Raw genomic sequence first — 20965 nt, 5'->3', positions numbered from 1 at the left:
TTCATTTCAACTGGGCAACATTTCCTCTCAAAGTGTACAGAGAACAGCTGCTTGTTGAGGTTTCTTCTATCTGCAGAGAATAGAGATTCAGACAGCTCTGAGAACTTTTTCAACATCTTACAACATTCAAGGAAGGTGGGAGGGAGTGAATTTTATTTTTTTTTTTTACTGTAAAGGTGGTTGAACACTAGTACAGATTGCTTGTAGTGGCTGTGCAATCTCCATCTCTGGAGACTGAGTGTCCATGTTGGCCCTGCTCTAAAAGCATGGAGGACTAGACAAGGATTTCCCAGAGGTCCCTTCCAATCTCAGCCATTAAATGACTCGGTCTGGGACCATCTCAATTTTTTAGCAGAGTGTCTCAACTCACAGTTCGCTCTCTGGCTCACAAACTTATACACTCCCCACTGCCTGCTGTTTTACAGACTCATTGATGAGTAGAGAGGCTGCATTATTGAATGGGTTGGACACCCACTACTGGCTTCCAACAATTCAGTTCAGAAGAGCACAAAGGAAGAGGCCCACCAAGTCACATACTTATACTAAAATCTACTGCAAAATAGTCTAAAACACTTACATGAAATCATATTTTAAAAACGCAAAACTAGAATTTCAAAGTTCGTTGCAGTACTTCCTTTCTGGAAGGAGAAGTTAACTCCAGGACTGGAATTCAGAAAAAAATCTTCAATTTACCTGGGATCTATTTATTTTGTAAATAAAGAGTTGCTCCCTATGGCTAAAATTAGAAGCAAACTCTTAGGCTAACAAATTACAGTTATACGTTCAGAAAATACAAAACAAAATAAGCAATTTCACATGGACTGTAAAGTAACTCAGTTTTTCAAAAAACAGGGGAAGCATTGGGAAGCATTGATTTTGCTGGGGCCTTTGGGTTGTGTATATTTTTTTTCTTTTTTTCCTGAGTTTTGACCATAACACAGCATTAGCTGTGGTGTTCAAGTAGCTCAGGGTCCTATCGCAACACTTGTTGGTGAGTTATACAGTGAGAAAGTCTTCAAGATTAAGGATCAGGAAACTATGTATAAACTTACAGTGATGCTATCTTCATTCTCTTTGTTGGAAACATCTGTAGAAGTTATTTGATTACTGTTATTTGTGGTGTCTCCAAGATCATTAGGCGTGGTTTCATACTCTTAGGAAAGGAAAAAAAGGTTACTTTTATAATTTCATATACTTAGAGGGGAAAGGGTGTCTTTATTATTTCTTTTCTGTATGATCTTAAGGCTACTAACAACTTTCAGGACTTTCAGCTCCTTGGAAATGATACATAATTGCTAATGTAGCTGGAATGTTTGGAGAATGGATCCCTGTGGCAGACAATGGAAGAAATGTGCTGTGACTGACAATCTTGAAAAGAGAAGTTATCTACAACATACTGTGTATCTCTGCTGAAAAACTAAAGAATTCCATCCATAATGCTGTTATTTATGCACTTTCGACTTCCTATTAAAAACAAAAGACTGTCTACAGTCTGGACTTCTACGGCCCTGTATTCAGCCAAATATAGGAGAGTCTTAAATACTATCTGGGAGACTTTGCATTCAGCTGAGAAAAGCTTATTGTTGTTCTTCTTCATTTAAAGACTAATGAAAAAGAATGTTGTGTGTACAGAGGTTACAGTTTAGCATCACAAACTCTCACATTGGTAAACCTTAAAAAAAATTGGAAGAAATTTGATTTATCAAAATAATTCCACTGGCAGGTCTGCAGGGGAGAATCCAGAACTATTTCATCAAAAGAATGAACATGGCTTAATTATTTATAATTATTTTAAAACAAACCACAGATATTTACAGTTCATTAATTCCTGTCGAAATTATTCAAATTAGATAAAATGAATGAAACAGTACACACAAAAACTTACAGAAAGGTGCATTACAACAATTTTTTTTGATGACTCAAAAAAATTATTACATCTGGAAATTTACATAACTTTTCAACTTTATAATTCATGCAGATGAAAGAAACAAGTAAGGGCAATAACTGCATCTATTACAAAATGCACCTCCAGCACTGTATTTTAAATATTCAATTAACTGCCTATTTCTTTATGCATTTGGATTAAAATCAGTGCCATAAGACTACAGATAAATTTTTAACACAGCTCTTATTAACTACAGAAGTAGGAACCCTTCTGCTTCTTCTTCTGACCACAGAGCTGATGTTGATCAAGGGCAGAGAGGGCCTGCACTTCCTTCAAATTTATCTTCTTTAGCTCCCAAGGCCACTTTGGAGAGCTCAGCTGGGAATGCCAGCAGCAAGCTGCAGTAGGCCTTTGAAGTTCATGCATGCATGAACACATTTGTTTTCTCCAAAGTACTCAATAGGGTGCAGATTTTTTAGTATTTGAAGCTACGCAGCCACCTCTAGCACCAGGGTTACAGTTTCTACATTTGGGTTGTCTAATCAGCTCACACAGTTTAGTTTGGCTCTATACTATGCATGCCAAAGTGTAGGACACTTTTAAGCCAAAATATATATTCAGTATACAGAAGTTTTATGAGAAACAAAATTTAACTTCCTGGTCTTTCACCATTTGAATTCTCCAACTCAGCACTGCTGCCTATTCCTATGCTGAAATGTTAGAAGAGTAAAAAAAAAAAAGGCAAAGAGTGCTCTTCAGTTCTTGGCAGCACAAATCCTGCCTGAAGAGCTCACCTGTGCCAGCAGCCTAAACACTCAGACAAGGTGCTGTGCGGACCATCCAGTACCATGACTACACACTTTGCCACAGCTGAGATAGTTTTTGTGAACTGAGTTGTGTCTGCAAGTGACCGAAAAAAAAAATCTCCAAGATTGGGCTTCCTTCACAATTAACTGGGAAAATCTTCAGAATGATAGTTTTGACCAGCTCTTTATTTATACTAGCTTTGTAAGACCACTATGTAAAAAAAAAAAAAACCCACAAAAAAAAACTAGAGTCTTCACTGCTCTGTCTCTCTAATACAAGCTTTCAAGAGGAACATTATTTCCTCTTAATTTTACCTGTAAAAGGAGGTGGGCAAAAACCTATGGTATTTGCACTTCCATTTATGCTCATGTCTGTACTAAGCTACCTATAATCGCACTCTGAAAGGACTAATGAGAACTATGCATAAACTGTTTCAGGTCTCGTCTATGGATCCTATGAATATACTTTTATACTAAAACGGGCAACAGCTAAAGCAGGCCACGTTGGTAGGCTTGGGTTACACTGCCATTCCCTGCTGTATAACTGTAAAGCGTTTGCATTTGAACCAGTTCCAGATCTTCAAAGCCTCTTGAAATGGGTGAGCCAGGGAAGGAAAACACAGGCAATACCTATCCAGCGAAAACCATGCAATTCCAAGTTAAACAAATTCCTGTTCATTTCACTATGAAATCCTGACATACACACCAAGCACTCTGATACAGACAGTCACACCTCTTGAGTCATGCTACGTCAAACTTGTATTGCTTCAGGGCCAAGGTCTCCGGTGCCGCATACTTCATGCAGAACCATATGTAGTGAATCACAACTAAGGCTGGGCAGCATTTTGCAGCTATTTCACAAACAAGGTGCACAGCAGTTGGGATATAGACAAGAGCATAATCACACCAGCACTAGGGGTCACACTGCACAGTCCTGTGGGTGGTTGGCTGATACAAGGCATGTTGTCTCCCTCATGTTCACAATCACATTAGAAGCAGAAGCATGTCACAAAGATGTGAACTCAAAGCCAAAGAAGATGACTTTGCATTTGACTTCCTGCTCAGCCCGAGGCGAGCAGTTCTGCTTCTCTCAGGGCAGGACAGCCTCCTCTTTCTACTTTTTCCAAGACATGCCACAGAGGAGATCTAGAGGAACTAGCAAAAGCTTCCACTGCTCCCACCTGCAGCAGCTGGAGGCCCCATGCAACTGGAACTCCCCCCAGCTGCAGCCTGCTGCAACCCCATAAGTTCTAGCATTCCCATTGTGTGCTCAAGACACTTCACAGAAAACATCTGGAAATCACCTCACATGGAGCACAGGACACAGCAGGTCAATTCCCAAGAGACAGACCAAACCCAGATACAAAGGGGTTTGATGCACATGAAGGAAAACGTCAAGCCAAGGATCCTCTGATTGTCTTCATCACCTCTGTCTCCAGTCTCTATCTCACTGCAGCCTAGACCTGCTTGGCCTCAGTCACAGGACAGTGCCCAATGCCTAGGGCTACGGCTGCCCACGGTCTCCCTATCTACCTGCCTTGATCCTGCCTTGGGCAGTGGGATGGACCTGGCTGCCAGGCCCTGCCCTCGTGGACACCTGTAGGGACTCCCTAGGCCTGCAGCACCCCAACACTTGCGAGGGAGCAGCTCCAAGTAACTTTACCCGTAGCCAACAGGCTGACAGACACACAGACAGTGCCTGTGTCCAGCAGGAATAAATCCTCTGCTGCTGCCTTTACCCTTTACACTAGGCACATTTGCAACATGATTAGCACAGGGTTATGAAAAATGGATCTTGAAGGGAAGATTGTGGAGCAGGAAGAGGGGAGCAGTGCTTTAAATCTTCCTTCCAACATAGTCTAAGCTCTGGGTTAACACATTATCATAGCAATCGAGGATTCTAGAAAAAACTTCATGAAAACAGCTCAGGGCCTGTGGGTCTCACTATCAGCCATGATGGCAGTGGTTTTCTGAAGAAGCATAGTAGATTTTCCAGGTGGCCTCATTTATTCACCTCACTAATTGGACTTCTGAATTTGGAATAATTAGGGAAACACTCTGGACTACAAAGTATTTCTCAAAGCAAGCTCTGAGTCACTGAAACAAAGATCAAAGACAGCAGTTTCAAACAGCAGAAAGAAAAGCAAGGAATAAAAAGGAAGGCTGCTTTCATTACTGCTAGTCTTCTAGGCTGTGATCCACAAGCTCAACTCAAAGCACAACCTCAGCAGAAAACTACCCAAGCCACTTGAAGCCAGCACTCACATAGCCATACACAGGCATCAGAAACTTTAGATAAAGAGCTCAGAAACAAAATCTTCATGCATATAGACTATAAAATACATGTAAGAAATTGTGCAAACCAACATCACCTTCCTACCCCCCTGAAAAAAACAAAATAATAATTTGGAAAGAGGGAGGAGTAGCTATATTTTAGCATTTCTAAGCACTTAAAGCCAAAGTGATGCTTCAATTGCACATTTGCTGAAGTTTATTGACATGGAAAGGCATCAAAGCAATAAAATTGAAATCAACTTAAGGAAACCTGAGTCATGGGCCATTTCATTCAAATAGAAAGTACACCAAAATGGATTTAGCTTCTACTGGAAGCTAAAGGGTGTTTTAGTGTGTTGGTTAGGATGGACTTTCCTACTCACCAGAAATGTATCAGAAGTATTATGTGAAGCAAGTCAGCTGCTTTTCATTCTGCAGCTTCTACTGTACTACACCAAAATATCTCACCTAACCAAAAAACTAATGTGAACACTGTGTCATCAAATCTTCTGGCACACACTCAGATATCAGAGATGGTCTGCTTATGCAAGAGAGATTAAGGGGTGGCAGAAATAAGCTCACAGAGCAAAATTAATTGCCCACAGGAAAACTTATTTGTGCCAATTTCATTTTGAGTGGAATTTAGGGGTACATTTTTGGAGGCAAAATAAGTACGGAATAATCCCTGAAAAATAAATTTTATGTAAGAAGAAACTCACTTTCCTCCAGGAAATGCCTCCAAAGGGTACACAAAATCTGCCTTTCAGCTATATCAGACAGCTGTCATCCTACAGGATCAGCTGCAATCATTCATAGAAGTGGATTTATGTTTTTCCTAATATAAATCATAAGCAGCAAAGTAAAACATCATATTGCCCTTGTGTACCTTAAATAATATAAGGCAGGAGAAGAACCAAAAATGCAAAGTATTGTTATAATATGTGCCATTTCGATTTAACTGAGCCTAACATTCAATCTTTTAATGCTTTCAATTAATTCATTTCTATCATTAAAAGAAAAGACAAAGGAAAGCAAATATATACCATAAACGTCTGGATCCACAATTGGGCCACTACCTGTATGTGGAGAAGAGAAAAGAGGAGAAAAAAAAAAAAAAAAAAGCTTTGTAAACAGATTGCAAATACTGGAAGAATAATACTTTCTTTAATAAGTTTTTAAAGAGCTGATAGGTTACTTACAATATTAATGATCATCACCTCCAGAAACGCAAAGCAATACCATTATATTACAGCACCTTTTATTAGATCCCATTTTAAATCATTTTAGAGCTATCACAAAGGTTAGTATTTTGCTTCATGTGAAACAGCTAATGCACAGGGCACTAGTTCTGGCAAAGACAGGCTAGAATTTTGCCAAATGGGGAAAATTCTGCTTTCCTCTGTTAACATGTATCTCAAGTAACTGCAACAGTAACTATTCCTGTTGAAAAATCAAGGGTAAAATTCTCCCTGACCTTAAGTGGAAGTAGAGTTCAGTGAGCATTAACAATCACTGATTTATATTTGGTCAAAAAAATATGCTATCAAATCACTGTGAAAGCAAACCGTTTTCACTGTGAGCAGCAAGTTAAGGGCTACAGGTAGCAATGACCTAAGCAGCACCATTTCATGTGCTCTGTAAAAGGATGTTTCCAAAAAGTCAATTATATGGCTAATGCACAGACAGAGCCCTTACCCCCCCAACCCCCCCAAAAAAAGCCTAGATGTCTCAAAAGCAATCCTTCACACATCCAAATTGATACTTATCTAGTCTACATTCTTTTAAATTTTAGTAGTTCCAGTTTTCAGCTTTTTCTAATTACTGTATATATATATATATATATATATATAAGGTTGAGCACATGTGTGAGTATAATGAATGTCCACTGAAATTAACATAGTATTATACAATTCATGCTTTGAAAGATAGTTTTTTGGTATTAACATACTCATTCATTCTCATCTACAATGTTTTTACAGTATAGCTTAAGAATAAGGCTCTGAATCATCTCTTCCATATTTTACTCTTTTTGTTGGTTTGAAAATAAAACTAACAGATAATTAGAATTACTAAAGATTAATCAAATTTCAAAAAGCGTAATTCTATTTATAATGCCATATAGATATGTCAGTGGCATTACACTGGCATAAAGTCACATGAAGTCCACTGTGAAGTATGACCAGAAAACCATTTTCTACTTATGTCAGCAGTGTGAGAATCTGTCCTGAAAATACTAAACAGAGTTGAAGTTTCTTTGCAGAACATCAGTAGCTAATTAAGTTCACTTTTAAATGCATTTGATAACATTCTAGTATCCACCAATATAGGTTAATAGACCCCATGAGAACTGTCACTCCAATCTGCAGAAATAAATAACAAGTGAAGGAAGTTTTTATTATCTGTCTTGAAGCAACTTCTGACCAGCACTGTCTGTAAAGGTTCACAGATTCGGTTTTTCCAGTATAAAAAAAAAAAATCCATCTGATGAAAGACAGTATTTCTCATTTACATTTTGTAATCTAAGAGGAAAAAAAAAAAAACCAAAACATTCCCAAGCCTTTACTCCTGAGTTAAATGGCAACATTTTTGTTACAATTTACTGGAATTGGGATAAAGTCATCTGATTATTTTAACTCCTGCTAGGGAGATAAACTAGGGAGTTTATCAGCTCCATTCAACTATATTTCATATAGTTAAACACTTCAAATAAAGTTATGAAAAAATAACCAGGATGGTTTATGAACCTCAAATTCCTATTTAGTAGATATTTTTTATGTAGGCAATACTCAATCATCAAAACATCAGGCAAGTCTATTTTAACATTAAACTTCAGCACAGAAATTTTGCATGTTTACATTCACATTTTTAAGGCAAACGCAGACTATCTTTGCTGTTTTGGTCTCAGAACAGGTTGCTGTGTAAATAAATTATTAAGAGACTTAGTCCAAACTTTATAAACTACATCAACTACACTTGGTTTTCTTGCTTCTCTCTTTATGAAGTTGATGTTTTTTAAATAAAGCAGCAGCAAAATAATCCAAAAACACACTTCTTCAAAAGCACCCTATGTTATGTTATACAAGCAGGATGCTACTTCTAAGGCCTATTTAACATATTGTTTTACTTTGACAAAATACTATGTGACTTGAATTTCTTGAGCTGAGTTTTAGCTGGTAGATGAATAAGCTTAATTAAAAATACTTATTATTGGTAAAAATCCCTCTGACATTCATTAGCTATTTTGGATCAAACATGAGAACAGCCTACACAATAAAATATGAACATTTCTAGCTTACTGTTCACTGCACTGTAGTCTCAAATAATCAAATCATCCTCAACAAGAAAAGCTTCACAAGAATCCAGAAACTTTGCAAGATTAAAGCTTGTTAGATCTAGTAGAATATAACATTGATAACTTTATTATCCTTAACTCAGTCAAAATTCCACTGTGCTACATGCTTTTCCTTTCCATGTCTGCATCCTCCAAACAGTAAAAAATGTTCTGCAAGTACTGTGACAGAAGTTGAGAGTGTCTTACATGAATTATGTCTTCATTATATTTGATGCAGCTTTCAAAGTGGAGTATTACATGGTTATCCTTCAGACTAGTTACATTTTACATAGGTTTAAGGATTGGGGTGGGGGTAGATATTTTCCTGTTGTTTTTACCTTCAAGAGCATTTGCCCGTGAGTGATGCAATAAACAGAGATTCAGTTTAAAGCTCAGTGAGTATTCTCCACCCCATGAAACATCAGGACCGGTATTTAATTCAGTTATGAAGGCATGGAAACGAACATAATACCAGGGCGTGGGCCTCAATCTTTATGCTTCATTATACAATATATGGGCCAAAAGAAGAAACTACACAGTAACGACAGCACTGAAAAAGCTTTTTAATGGTTTGAAAAAGCCTGACAGTGCTTTAAATAGTAATAGTTTAAAACAAATTGTAATACAATGCTCTGAGAACTGTAGTTCTTTAACATTTGTTTTTATGCAAGCTTCAGTGGAGGAGGTACCATTGTGATGTTTCTAAAGCTCAATGCCGTGACTCTTACAGAAAAAAAAAAAAAAAACCACACAATATTGAGAACACAATATTGAGAAGTCTAAGTAGATACACAGTTTCCTTTGTTGTTAAGACTGGTTTTGTGTTATCCACTATGCATGAACTGATTTCTAATGTAGTAACATCCTGTCTATACATAGTCCACTTTCCTCTGTATTCTTTTTGTGAAGCTTAATCCACCACAGAACTTGGAAAATGCTTAAAAACACAGCACAGATTACTTGGAAGACTTATATTTTTTATGAGTATAAAGAGGACAGAACAAATAGTGCTGTCTCTCTAATTTGGAAAATGTCTACAATTCTATTTACTGATTTAAAAGGCAAAAATCAGGAAATCCTAAATGTACAGAGAAGCAGCATATAGGAAAAACAGAACAGTAAACCAGACTTGGATTAAAGACAAAAAAAATAACAAATTCACCTAAACATATTAGATGAACTCTTACTCTGTTAAGAAAATTAAGCCAAATCCACATTAAATAATCAGGGTGCAAGAGAACTTCTATTGTACACAGAACATCTACGAGGTGAATTGTTTTACTCGAGTGCAATACTAGCAGATGCCAGGGACGGAAATCATTGAAAGTTTCTGTAATAAGTCTATTTAGGAACTCCAGAGAAAATAAGGAAAAAGAGCACTAAGGACAGTAGGAGTAAATAAAGACAGGTTCTCCTTCTAAGTTTGGGAAGGCAAAAGCCTTGCCATCCCTCCCCCTACAGCTGACTAAGCTGACAGAGAGCAAATACAAGCTGTATTTTTACTGTCTGTAGCCTGCAGTATAGAAGAGAGAATTTAAATATTGACTTTTATTTTTCCTGCCAGATAACGCTAGCACTGCTGTTTCAGAAAATAAGGCTATTTATACCCTGTGGCTAAAAGGCAAGGTACACATATGTACCTGTTTTCATATATGACTGTGCAACTGTTTATGCAAAAACACGCTTTTTACTCCCAGTCCAGCTGTGCAAGGTCCACTCAGATTTTTTCCACATGTAGCAATATGCTTACATGTATGACTTCTTACTCTTACTTCACACATGGTTTTGAAGACATGGGAAAAGATCAAACTATGATGAACAACCGTAGTAGTCCCTTCACTTCAATGAATTAGTGCACCTTGAATGTGCTCACAGCATTAGGAGGGCTGAGATAAACCTGTTAGCACAACTGAAGATGCATATTTGTCAGCAACCATCTTGAGATATTCTAAGGCATGCAGGTTTCCAACCTCCAACAAAACCAATGGTAATGAGACATCAAAATGAGTGTGAGGATGTGCGGCTTTGCCCATTCTACCTTGTCTTCTCTCCAGCTCCCTCTGGTGTCCCAAACAACGTATTATCAACTCACTGGACCGCATTACCAATTTTGCAACAAGGCACTAGATGCTGCAATGGCATCTTCCCTGTCCTTCAACACCTAGTTGTATTCCCATGCAGCGCAGGAAACTTAGAGTGGCTAAATTGGCACTCACTGCTTTCTAGGATCAAAATTGAGGTTTGAGAAAAACACTTCAGAAACAGCATTCTTTTACTAGCCGTAACTGGCACAGAGAATGGCTATTCAAAAGGATGATTTAAGAAGAAAATGCTCATGAAAAACATTATTTTAAAACTAGTCCTGAAGACATTCATTCATTTACTTAGAAAAGCTTCCTCTAAAACAGGTAAACCGGCCAGGAGCATTGTCTCCATAGCCTCATCAATCTGTAAATGCTAACAAAAAAAAAAAAAAAAAAAAAAACTATACTCACCATCTCCAGGCACTGACATGAAATGTGCATCAACCCGTTTTTCATCCTCTCCATACTCATTCTTTGCCAGTAAGGTATAAGCACCATTATTCAGGTGGGTAGGATTGTCCAGCTGAAGGCAGCCATGGTATTCACTTTGATTGATAACATGTATTTTAGTACAGATGTATTCAGACTCATTCAGTATAGCCCCTTCATAGAACCACTGTAGTGTGGGCTTAGGATTTCCTTTCACAGTGAATGGAATACACCAGTGGTGGTCCGGGGTTGGAGATTCAATAAACGTGATATTTGGCGCAACTAGATCGGAAAAAAGAGTGAAAAACATCAGAATATTCTGAATGTGTCTTTCTTCCATTCCCTCCATTCTCTCAAAGTCATTAGGAAAGTATTTCTCATTCACCAACACTGAAGTATGCTATTAGTCAAAGAGGTAGCTGTTTGGAGGATACTCACACAAGAACCCACCTGCTCTACCTAAGATATTATGCTTACAACCTACATGAAGCTGTTCTTTAGAAAGAAACAAAACAAACTACATTCAGTAGTTACAATTACAATCAGTTAAACCCTGGAAGATGTGGGAAGTTCAGGGATCGCAGGGAAGGGGGAAACAGGCATCTTGGGTTTATTCTGCTGAAAGAAATGGTGCAGACGAGTGCTGAAGGAACACAACAGCATTGAAAATATTTAAAAGCTGGCCAAGAGCAAATAGTATTGGGAATATATTCAGCTAGGACTCCAAACTTTCAGATTATTTTCTTCACAGAATCAAAGCCAAAACAGATGACTTAATTCCCTGGATTCTGCTGTCAGAGAAAGATTATTTCCTCTGTTATACATTTTGTAATTTTTAGCTCAAACATGCTAAACGCCTCAAGTTTACAGACTTGTTCTATTTCTTAATGGCATCCAACTTCATTTAGTTATACTCCTTTTTGTCATTCATAATTTGGATGTTAGGAAGAAGTTCTTTACCATGAGGGTGGTGGAACACTGGAACAGGTTGCCCAGGGAGGTGGTTGGGGTCCCCATCCCTGGAGATATTCAAGGTGAGGCTCAACAGGGCTCTGAGCAACTTGATCTAGCTGAGGATGCCCCTGCTTACTGCAGAGGGGGTTGGACTAGATGACCTTCAGAGGTCCCTTCCAACCCAGACCATTCTATGATTCTGTAATACTGCCACGTTCAGAATCTCACTTATACCATTCAAATATTTCTACTTTATGTCCCTTTCCATAGCTATTACATATTCAAATTTAACCTACAAACCTACATCTACAGCGATTTTTCTAGTTCACTCAGTCATGAGCACATGCTGAACTGTTTGCCATCTACAAAGCAATCCATTCCTTCAATTAAACAGAAGGTTGCGACTTGGGAAAACATGTTGCCTAGTTCACATTAAAGTGAATACAGGCTGGAGCTTAGATCTAAGTCAGTGACTCTACACTACATGTCTCTCCCTGACAAACAATATTCAAAGCCATGACAAATAAATTTACATCTGGTAGTATGAATGTTGCAAGAGTGTTGCGTTTTTAACAACATGGTTTTTGCTTTGGGTAATTGATAACCTAAACATTTGTTGCCTCTTATAACCCATTTTATGAGTCTTTTGATGCATTCACACTTCTTAGTTTTAACAATGAATATATACATGCACACTTTTACAAACCTATCTCAGATTTCAGACATTTAATTACAGCTCATTCTAACTGCAAGATAAAGCATGTAGAAACACATTTTTTGCAAGAACGTAGGGCTGAAAAAGACAAATACAACAACCGCAGGTTGGGCTACTCTAAACATTAACTGCACTCGACAGTGCACATGCCTTAAGGGGTTCTGTTTCAACAACGTGAGTGCCCATAAAGTATTTATACTCAAAATGGTTGCCACTAATGCAGCTTGGCCTTGGCGGCTGTATGGAGGCCAGCGTACTTACAGAATACCGTGAGCTCCGCAGAGGCTTGGTCCTCTCCCACAATGTTCTCCGCTACACAGGAAATCCACAGTCCGCTGTCCATGGATGAAACATTCTTTATGGTTAGCGAGGCAGGGTTCTTACTTGTGTCACTCTAAAAGCGATCAGAAAAACACGTACATGTCAACTGCAGCATAAAGAATAATGGAAAGGGAGGGAAGCATTGGTCACAGCTGAACCGCATTTTTCATTTTCCCTTCCATTTAGATGTATCAGTCCAAAATTCATCAGCATCTTACTTTAGCGTGTTATCCAACAGACACAAAACACCTACAGAACCAATTGTAACTATCACTGGCAATGAATTCAAAGGTCCAAACCATTTTTCTGTCCTGTCACTCAGTTTCTGCCTGTTTTATTAACACTTCTTCCCCTCTACACAAATGTTTTTTTCTCCTTCCATACCCTTTTTCACCCCTCTCTTCCATTTCATAACTAATCTCTGTGATCTTTCTCTGCTCTCCCTGAACTTTTTCTTTCCTCCTACATTTGTTTCAATACTTGCTTTACTCTTCCATTTGCGTCTTTGCTCTATATTTATGCTTCATGTCTCTTCCACTGCTACATTCTTAGCTCTGCTGTACCTTGACAACAATGTCACTTCTCCCTCATCCTTCACCAAAGTTCTCTTTAAAGTTATTTCTCATGAAACCTTCCATGAGAAATTATATATGTTCCACTACCTAAGCTACTGTCCAAGCACTGGTTTATGTGTTCAAGCACAGGCTAATTAAAGTAAGAATTATGATTATCGGAAATCCTGCTTCTCATTACTCTGAAAAGCTTAGTGCCCACTTACAGCCTTAAATGTCATACTGAATATGCAGTCTTTCACACAATTTCAGCCCCTTCATACCATCTCCAAATAATTACTACTTCCACATTTGAATTTTTCATAAAATGCAGTATTATTTTTTTAATAGGAAAGCAACCAAAACATTCAGAAAATAAACAATAACTAGGATAATTTTTTAAAACTATTTCTGAGGTATGTTTCTTAGGGTGCACACAAACCAGGGCTGCACAGAACACAAAAAATACACTGCATCTGTAAAACCACAGCAACTTTCAGCAGCAGTCAACAAGGACATGTGGGAACACCCCTGCATAAAGTTTTGCGTGAGCAGAATTTTGAAACTGGACATGACACCTTAACTCTAGTTAAAAATTCCTTTGATTTCAGTGGTAACATGGAAGGTGAGTGCAAAAGAAAACACCTCATCATACATTTCTCTATGGACAACTCTCAGAAGTGAGCAGCACTTAAAACTGGACTGAAAACAGAGGGGCTCGATCACAGGCTCAGGGTTGGTACCCAGAGCAAGAAAAATCTAACCATCAATCAGATTACACATCAGCATAGAAACTGAGAGCATACAGCTAGCTTTGCAGGACTAGAGTTTAGTTTTAACTTTTCTTAACATTACTGTAAAACAAGAAGGCAAAGAAAACAGGCCAAAGCAGCATAGGAAAGAAGCAGAAACTGAGACAGGGAAGTGAGAGACAGGAAATAAAAAGTAACACTCATAAAACGGAGAAGGATAGTTGTGAATGGCAAATGAGGCTTAAAAGGCACTTGCTCTTCTGCTACTGAAAAGACTGCTGTTCTCCATGGCCAAGGTTATAATTAGGCTATATAATGAGCCCCTCTGAAATCTCAAGATAAAGTTATCCCAGGATAGCATATTTCCAGAAAGCTTGAAGCAAACTGGCCATGGCATTTCAAAGATAGGAGGGTCAAAAAATGAGGTGATCTCACTTTTTGAACAGTATCCCACATTTATTTTGGCTCATAGCACACACCAAAAAAAAAAAAAAAACCTAACCAAAAACAGCACACAACTTGGCATAAGTTCCCCAAACTATTTTAATTTCTTGCTCTTGATGACAGCTGATGCCTTTGGGTAGCTTTATAGATTAGAGACAATTTTAAAAATAAAACCAGAGCTCTTACTTATAAGACCAAAAAACAGGCTAGCCAAATTTCAAATTCTACACAGGTCTAGTATAATGACTTCAAGGAAGAAGGTACAAAGTTTGCAAGACGCTGAGGTCCTGTCTCTTCTGCACTGCTGAAACAGTTTGGGAAGTACACATCCCCCATTTTGCACAAACTAGGAAGCTTTAGGCAGTTTGTACAACCATGCATGTAGGAAACATTATGGCACATAGTTTATGCCATAAACTATAAATAACAGAGGGTCTTGCCTACTGTGTCAATAATGTCAATTTAAGAGGTCAGCAGCTGCATGTTAAAGATCTGCTTATATTTTTCCTTATCAACACCTCCATCAGAAAGAACTTATCATTCTATCTCCAGAGTGCAGTCAGTTAAGGTAGAGATACCAGACACAAAGATCTCAAAATTCCAAATTCCTCCTGCATAGGTGATTTTACTGAGGAAATACCATACTTCACTAAAAACACTCTGCCATTCGTTCTGGTAAAATCTTTACTTCAATTTTCATCGCTTCCTGTTGTTGCTTTGTTTGTGGAAAGAAAATTAAACAAGTTCCAGCACACTTCAAGCTTTTGGTATGAAAATATACTAAAACTTGAGACACAAAGATCTTTCCTTAATAGAGCAGATTAGACTCATTCTCTGCATGTAAGGATCAGTGATAATAACAAGGACCTCATGTTTCAGTATTCACCACATAACTTAAACAAATTTACAGTACTTCCATTTACAAGTGAACATCAGAAAACAACAGTGCATATCAAGGTGCCAAGGCACAAACACCTGCTATTCTCTAAAAGCACTGCAGCAGTCACTCTGGAATGAATATAACTGGAAAATAAATGTAATCTTGACAATAATTTTCAATTTCACCTTTTTCATAAGAAGTTAAATAAAGCTGAACATGAACCTTCACACCATTCATCAGCAGGTATCTCCTCTCTCTAAACTGTCATGTATTTGAATATGAAACTTACCTCATGGTTCGAAACAAGATTGGTGAGCACCCAGGACACATTAGGGGTTGGCCCACCAGTAGTATCACAGTACAATGTGACACTCTTTCCTTCCACAACGGTGATGTTGTAATTGCTTAAGTTTGCTGAGGGCAAGTCTACAACAGAAACAACAAAACCCACATGCATTTGTATTTGACAGATACTGACACCACTCAGTTTTAAGCAAGCTGAATAAAAGCAAGCAAAACCACCACTAAATCACATTTTCACTGTGGTCAGTTACTGCTCAGTCAGCAAGTATAAACAGCATCTTTGAACACAAGTAAGTACAATCTTTAAGCTGCTACATAGCCTTTTTCTGCCCCTATTCTGGTTCACACCCTAAGAAAACATTACTGCATGTGGAAATGCATTAAGTTAATTATAGGAAAATGTTTCAGGTGGGTAAGCAGAAGTTATGCTAACATAAGTCTTTAACTCCAAAATGAAAAAACCCAAACCTTTCCCGTATTATTTAAATTAATCTGTCTCTCTCTAACAGCTTCAAATAATTCTGTATTTTCCACAAAGTGACATTGTGGCATTCCTGCTGTTCACAACAGTTACAAGAAAGAAAATCCCATTAGCTTCTAGTATCACACAAGACATGGCAGACCTCCTACTCACAGAGAGACATAGCTCATAAAGAGCACACCAAAATCTAGATCTTAAACATGAAGAGAAGGAAACAGAGCATTGAACAGATCAAGTCGGAGGTCAGAAAGAACAGAAGAGAGGGTTAGCACTTGCACAAAGCTGCTATTCAAGGCAACTCAGGAGACTTTGGTATAGACTCAGGAAAGTAGAAAGTACTGATACAGTACCACCAAATAAAAACAAAACAAAAACAGAAACACAAAAAAAACCCCCCACACCCCCCCAAAAAAACCAACATTTTGCAAGAATCATGACTCCTCCTCCATCTTATATAAATCACTCTGTATCTTTTTCTTCAGTATCTAAAGCAATGGGAGCTTCCTGAAGAGTAAATATATGCTGAATGTTTGCAAAAACACATAGGACTGTGTACTAACCATCTTCAGAAATAATGCAGTATCAATAGACTTCAGGCACACAGAACCTCACAATTCATATTTATTTACACAGCAAATAATTATGCAACATGTTAAGAGTATCACATATTTCTTGAAAGATACTGTGCCATCTTTTGGAGCTGCTACACTCTGTAGAAAGCCTAGGCTTCCTTTACAGCATTTCTCATCAACTGTTCCAGGCAAGTTTTACTTGCAGTTTATCACCTTCAATAATCGAGCTTATCTGCTGTGCTGCATATGTATGCGTGACCTTGTAATCACTTTCCTTATTCTGGAACAACAATTCTCCTTCTTTTCTTCTGTTTTGTTTTCCAGTTAAGAGTACAGTAGTTCAGGTACAGAAGTTTAGCAGATGCCTCTGCTTATATTAAAAAGTCCCATAAAAACAATTAACCATCAAATCAGTGTAAACATATTAGCATGTTTGCTAGAACGTCAACAGAACCTATATCTATTGGAAATCTTGCTTTGAGTTTTATTAGTTCAATAAAATTTAGATGAGAGGAAGTAATACAAAAGGGAAGACAATTTTGCAGGCAATACTTTCTTGCCTAATAAGATTTGAAGATCAGCACAAGTATACAATAACTGCTTGGGCAATTTTCCCAGTCCTCCAAACAGTGCTGTAATATGATGCTTGTTATAGACATCATGGATTTCTTCAATTATGTTCACTTCATAAATCATACGTTGAAGTTTATTGAGAAAGAGTTGGACGGTTTGTACGCCTTGATGCAGTAATCTGTTAGCAAAGGTAGCCATCTGCTCTCGCCTGTTGTGAATTCAAATCTCAGCAGTGTCTGTCAACTAGCTGAGCAGGAAATAAATCTAATTTTAGGGAACATTTGGATATTAATTACGCTGGTTAGGGAACAAGGAGAGAAATGATGAGATCATTTGCTTTATAAAGTTACACTTCTACACTACCTCCAAAAACCATTCCAACTACTTTTGCCAGACCTGAACATGCAAAGAGATTAAAGCACCCTATTTCTTCCTGTCCCTGGCACTTGAGACAAGGTCTACATGACAGATTAGCATCTCTCTGTGCAAGCTCACACAGCTCCTACTAACACATCATTTTGCATGAAACCTCTCATGTAAGCAAAAATAAAAATATTTTTGGTTCCTTAGAGGTCTCCTTTAATAGCTGTTAAGCTCTGAGTCAAATTCTTCCTGCTGTATGTTTACTTACAGGGCAAGATATTCAACTTTAATTCTGCTAGCACTGGTCTGCTTCCTACCCAGAATCAGATCTAGTTCTGTTTATATTTAAAAGTCTGTGCATGTCATATTAGTGTTACATCTCAGAGGGAAACAGCTACATCATGCTTCTATCCTGTCAGAAGGTTATAAAACAATAGCGCCTATTATCCTAGATTCCTTTGATGCAGCCCAGGATGGGATTGGCCTTCTGCGCTGCAAGCACACACTCTCTGCTCATGTCCAGCTTCTCATCCATCAGCACCCCCAAGTCCTTTTCCTCAGGGCTGCTTTCGAACACCTCATCCCCTAGACTGTATTGATAGCAAGGGTGGTTTTGGCCCAGGTGCAGAACCCTGCACTTGCTCTTATTGAACCTCATGAGGTTCACCTGGGCCCACCTCTCCAGCTTGCCCAGTTCCCTCTGGATGGCATCCTATCCCTCTGGTGTATCGACAGCATCACACAGCTTGGTGTCACCTATAAACCTGCAGATGGTGCAGCATTCAATCCCTCTGTCTATATTGTTGATAAAAATACTAAACATTTCTAGAGGCTATGAACTTTATCAACACTTCCCTTCCTAGCATGGTTCCCATCCATGTTTTGTCTCAAATTCTCTGAATGGTTATGAAAATTAAATTACATCTGGAGGAATTCTTCTTAACTGGTATTTAAGCTTCAGTTTATCCACAACTTTCAGTTCTAATACATTCAGTGCAGGTGGGCTGAGTAAAGCAGCCACAAGCTTAACAGATGAACCAAGAACTAAACAGCTTTTGTAATACAAGTTAATGAGACCTAAACTAGCTACGCAAACATCTAATAAATGCCTTCTTATTCACTAAGTGCATGTAATGCAGTTGCAATTCCTCTATCATTACCAGAGAAATTTCATACGTGTCCAGGAAATACTGAAAATAATGCTGGCCTGTTAAATACTGCAATGTGATAAATGGGATTCTGAATAAAAGAACATTTTCAGACAACTGCATGAAGGAGCAAAATGAAGTTCCACTCTTGATATCAAGTATTCTGTATACCAATTATATGCCTGATAGGCATGAAAGGTCTTCATGCTGTCTCCAGGAAAGGTCTCCAGCATTAAAATGAAAAAAGTACTGTCTCTAGACACGAAAACAGTTACCTAGTTGTCAGTCTTCTCCTAGTTACATGGTAAGAGCAAAGCAAGAATACTGCCATCTTACAGTCAGCCATTTTCCTTCAGCAGACGGGTACTTCACACAAAGATGCATCAACTCATGGAGCAAACCTGCACAGCACACTGAGTTCAAGAACAATACTTGAGTGATCAAGACACATTTCCCTTAGTGCCTCACTCCTTTCCGTTTCTAACCTGCCTTGTATTAAAAATTTGCTTCATTAAATTTAAAGCAGAAATTGAATCAAAATTATAAAACAAAATTATTTTTAAAAATTATGATTTTTAAAATTACGCAGAATTACTTTTAGAATTACTTCAAAAACTGACAAAAGTGTGCTCACAGCTAAATTATTTACCTATCTTTGAAAACTATATTCCTGTCGCCTTTTCAAACATCCAAAAAAATTATTGATTATTTTAAGTTAAAAGATGGAGTAATTAAAATTACTTTCATTAACTTTGGAAGATTTTAACTGGTACTTGGGGCAACAATGAAACAGCGTTACTGTCAAAACTCTCATAAAAAAAATTTCCATGCAACTCATTATCTCAGCTGAGAATTAAAATTCTTACAGAGAAAATAAGAAAAATTTGCCATTATACATTATGCATAGCATATAGTTCAGAGGCTAGAAATGCCATGAATATTCCAAAAAGTAAACATGGAGAGCATTTAAAGCATTTTTAAACTCATTTCATTCTGCTTGCAATGTTCTCCTGATAGCTTTGCCTGTGAAGTTTAGCTGATAATGGAAAAAAATGTCAGCGCCCACTGGATTATATCTTTGATCGTGGTTTTAGACAGCACTATACTGGGGTTGCCTAAGATCTAATGCTTAATTTATTGACTCACCAGTACTAGAAATCTTTTCCATAACTTCAAAGACATATATGTGTCAATCCTTCAGTATGGTCTTTTTCTCCCCTTAGAATTTACAACCACTTGCCTCCAGTCTGATATTGCCATTTACTGATCCAGCTCTATGACAAGTCTACTGCCAGAAAGAGGCTGAAACGAAGTCAGAACCGAGCCAGTCCATTTGTAGTCATCCTGAACAACTGCATCTAAAAAATCATGGCTTTCCCAACTGTGCCAAGGGATAGAAAATCTGTCTCATTAGACTGTAATTCTGTATTACAACAACTTCTAAAATCTTGTCATACACAAGAGCAGTACTACAGTACTTCATGCAGTCCTTTTCAGACCAGACAACATCTCTGCTGACTTTCTGAGTATGTAAACAGCCAGTCTGAACACATCCTGGTTATATCTACAGCAAATTAGTATATTATAGGGAGCAATTTGCTACTTTGCTCAATACACTTTAGCTAGCATGCATGACCAAAGACAAGAAACAAAACATCTACAGAAACAATATATGATAACCAAGCATACAGAAACAATATATATGATAAATAAGCAGATGATAAAAAAGTTGGAACAGAGAGCAAAATTGAAACACATCAAGTACCACAACAGCATATATAAACCAATCTAATTAACTAAATTGGCCAGATAAGGCAAAATGCCCTTGCCAGACTGAGATACAGAGCAACAAAAACATGCACACAGGACTGAAGAGACAGTTGTAGAAGCCAGGCATCTCTCAAAAAAGACTTCTTTCAAAATTCATGAGTTCAGCAATTGCAACTGAATGACTGAATGCCTGCCAGAGGTAGCAACCAATCAGCTGGTTAATAACCATTCCCAAAGACATAGTTCCTCCTTGTCATTCAGATCTTTTCACTGGCCATGTCCAAGGCACGGAACATGCCTCACCTCCAAGGACTCAACTGCCACTACAG

General features: G+C 37.9%; 1 protein-coding gene across 2 annotated transcripts in view; it reads right to left on the bottom strand.

Annotated features, from left to right (window-relative positions):
- Window positions 1-20965, bottom strand: part of NTRK2 (neurotrophic receptor tyrosine kinase 2) — a 223857-nt gene that overhangs the window by 164546 nt on the left and 38346 nt on the right. Inside the window, exons 6-10 of one of the 2 annotated variants that reach the window (XM_054398237.1) lie at window positions 15716-15852; window positions 12740-12872; window positions 10788-11091; window positions 7916-7946; window positions 1053-1151 (exon numbers count right to left, since the gene is read on the bottom strand). In XM_054398237.1, the coding sequence (XP_054254212.1) occupies window positions 1053-1151; window positions 7916-7946; window positions 10788-11091; window positions 12740-12872; window positions 15716-15852 (704 nt within the window). Of the gene's footprint in view, window positions 1-1052; window positions 1154-7915; window positions 7947-10787; window positions 11092-12739; window positions 12873-15715; window positions 15853-20965 lie in introns of both variants that reach the window. The other variant, XM_054398238.1, reaches the window with a different exon arrangement.

The sequence above is a fragment of the Indicator indicator genome, chromosome Z (assembly GCF_027791375.1).
Source record: "Indicator indicator isolate 239-I01 chromosome Z, UM_Iind_1.1, whole genome shotgun sequence".
Classification (NCBI taxonomy): domain Eukaryota; kingdom Metazoa; phylum Chordata; class Aves; order Piciformes; family Indicatoridae; genus Indicator; species Indicator indicator.
Note: the sequence above shows the minus strand (reverse complement) of the source record. Positions and strands in the feature narration are given on the sequence as shown.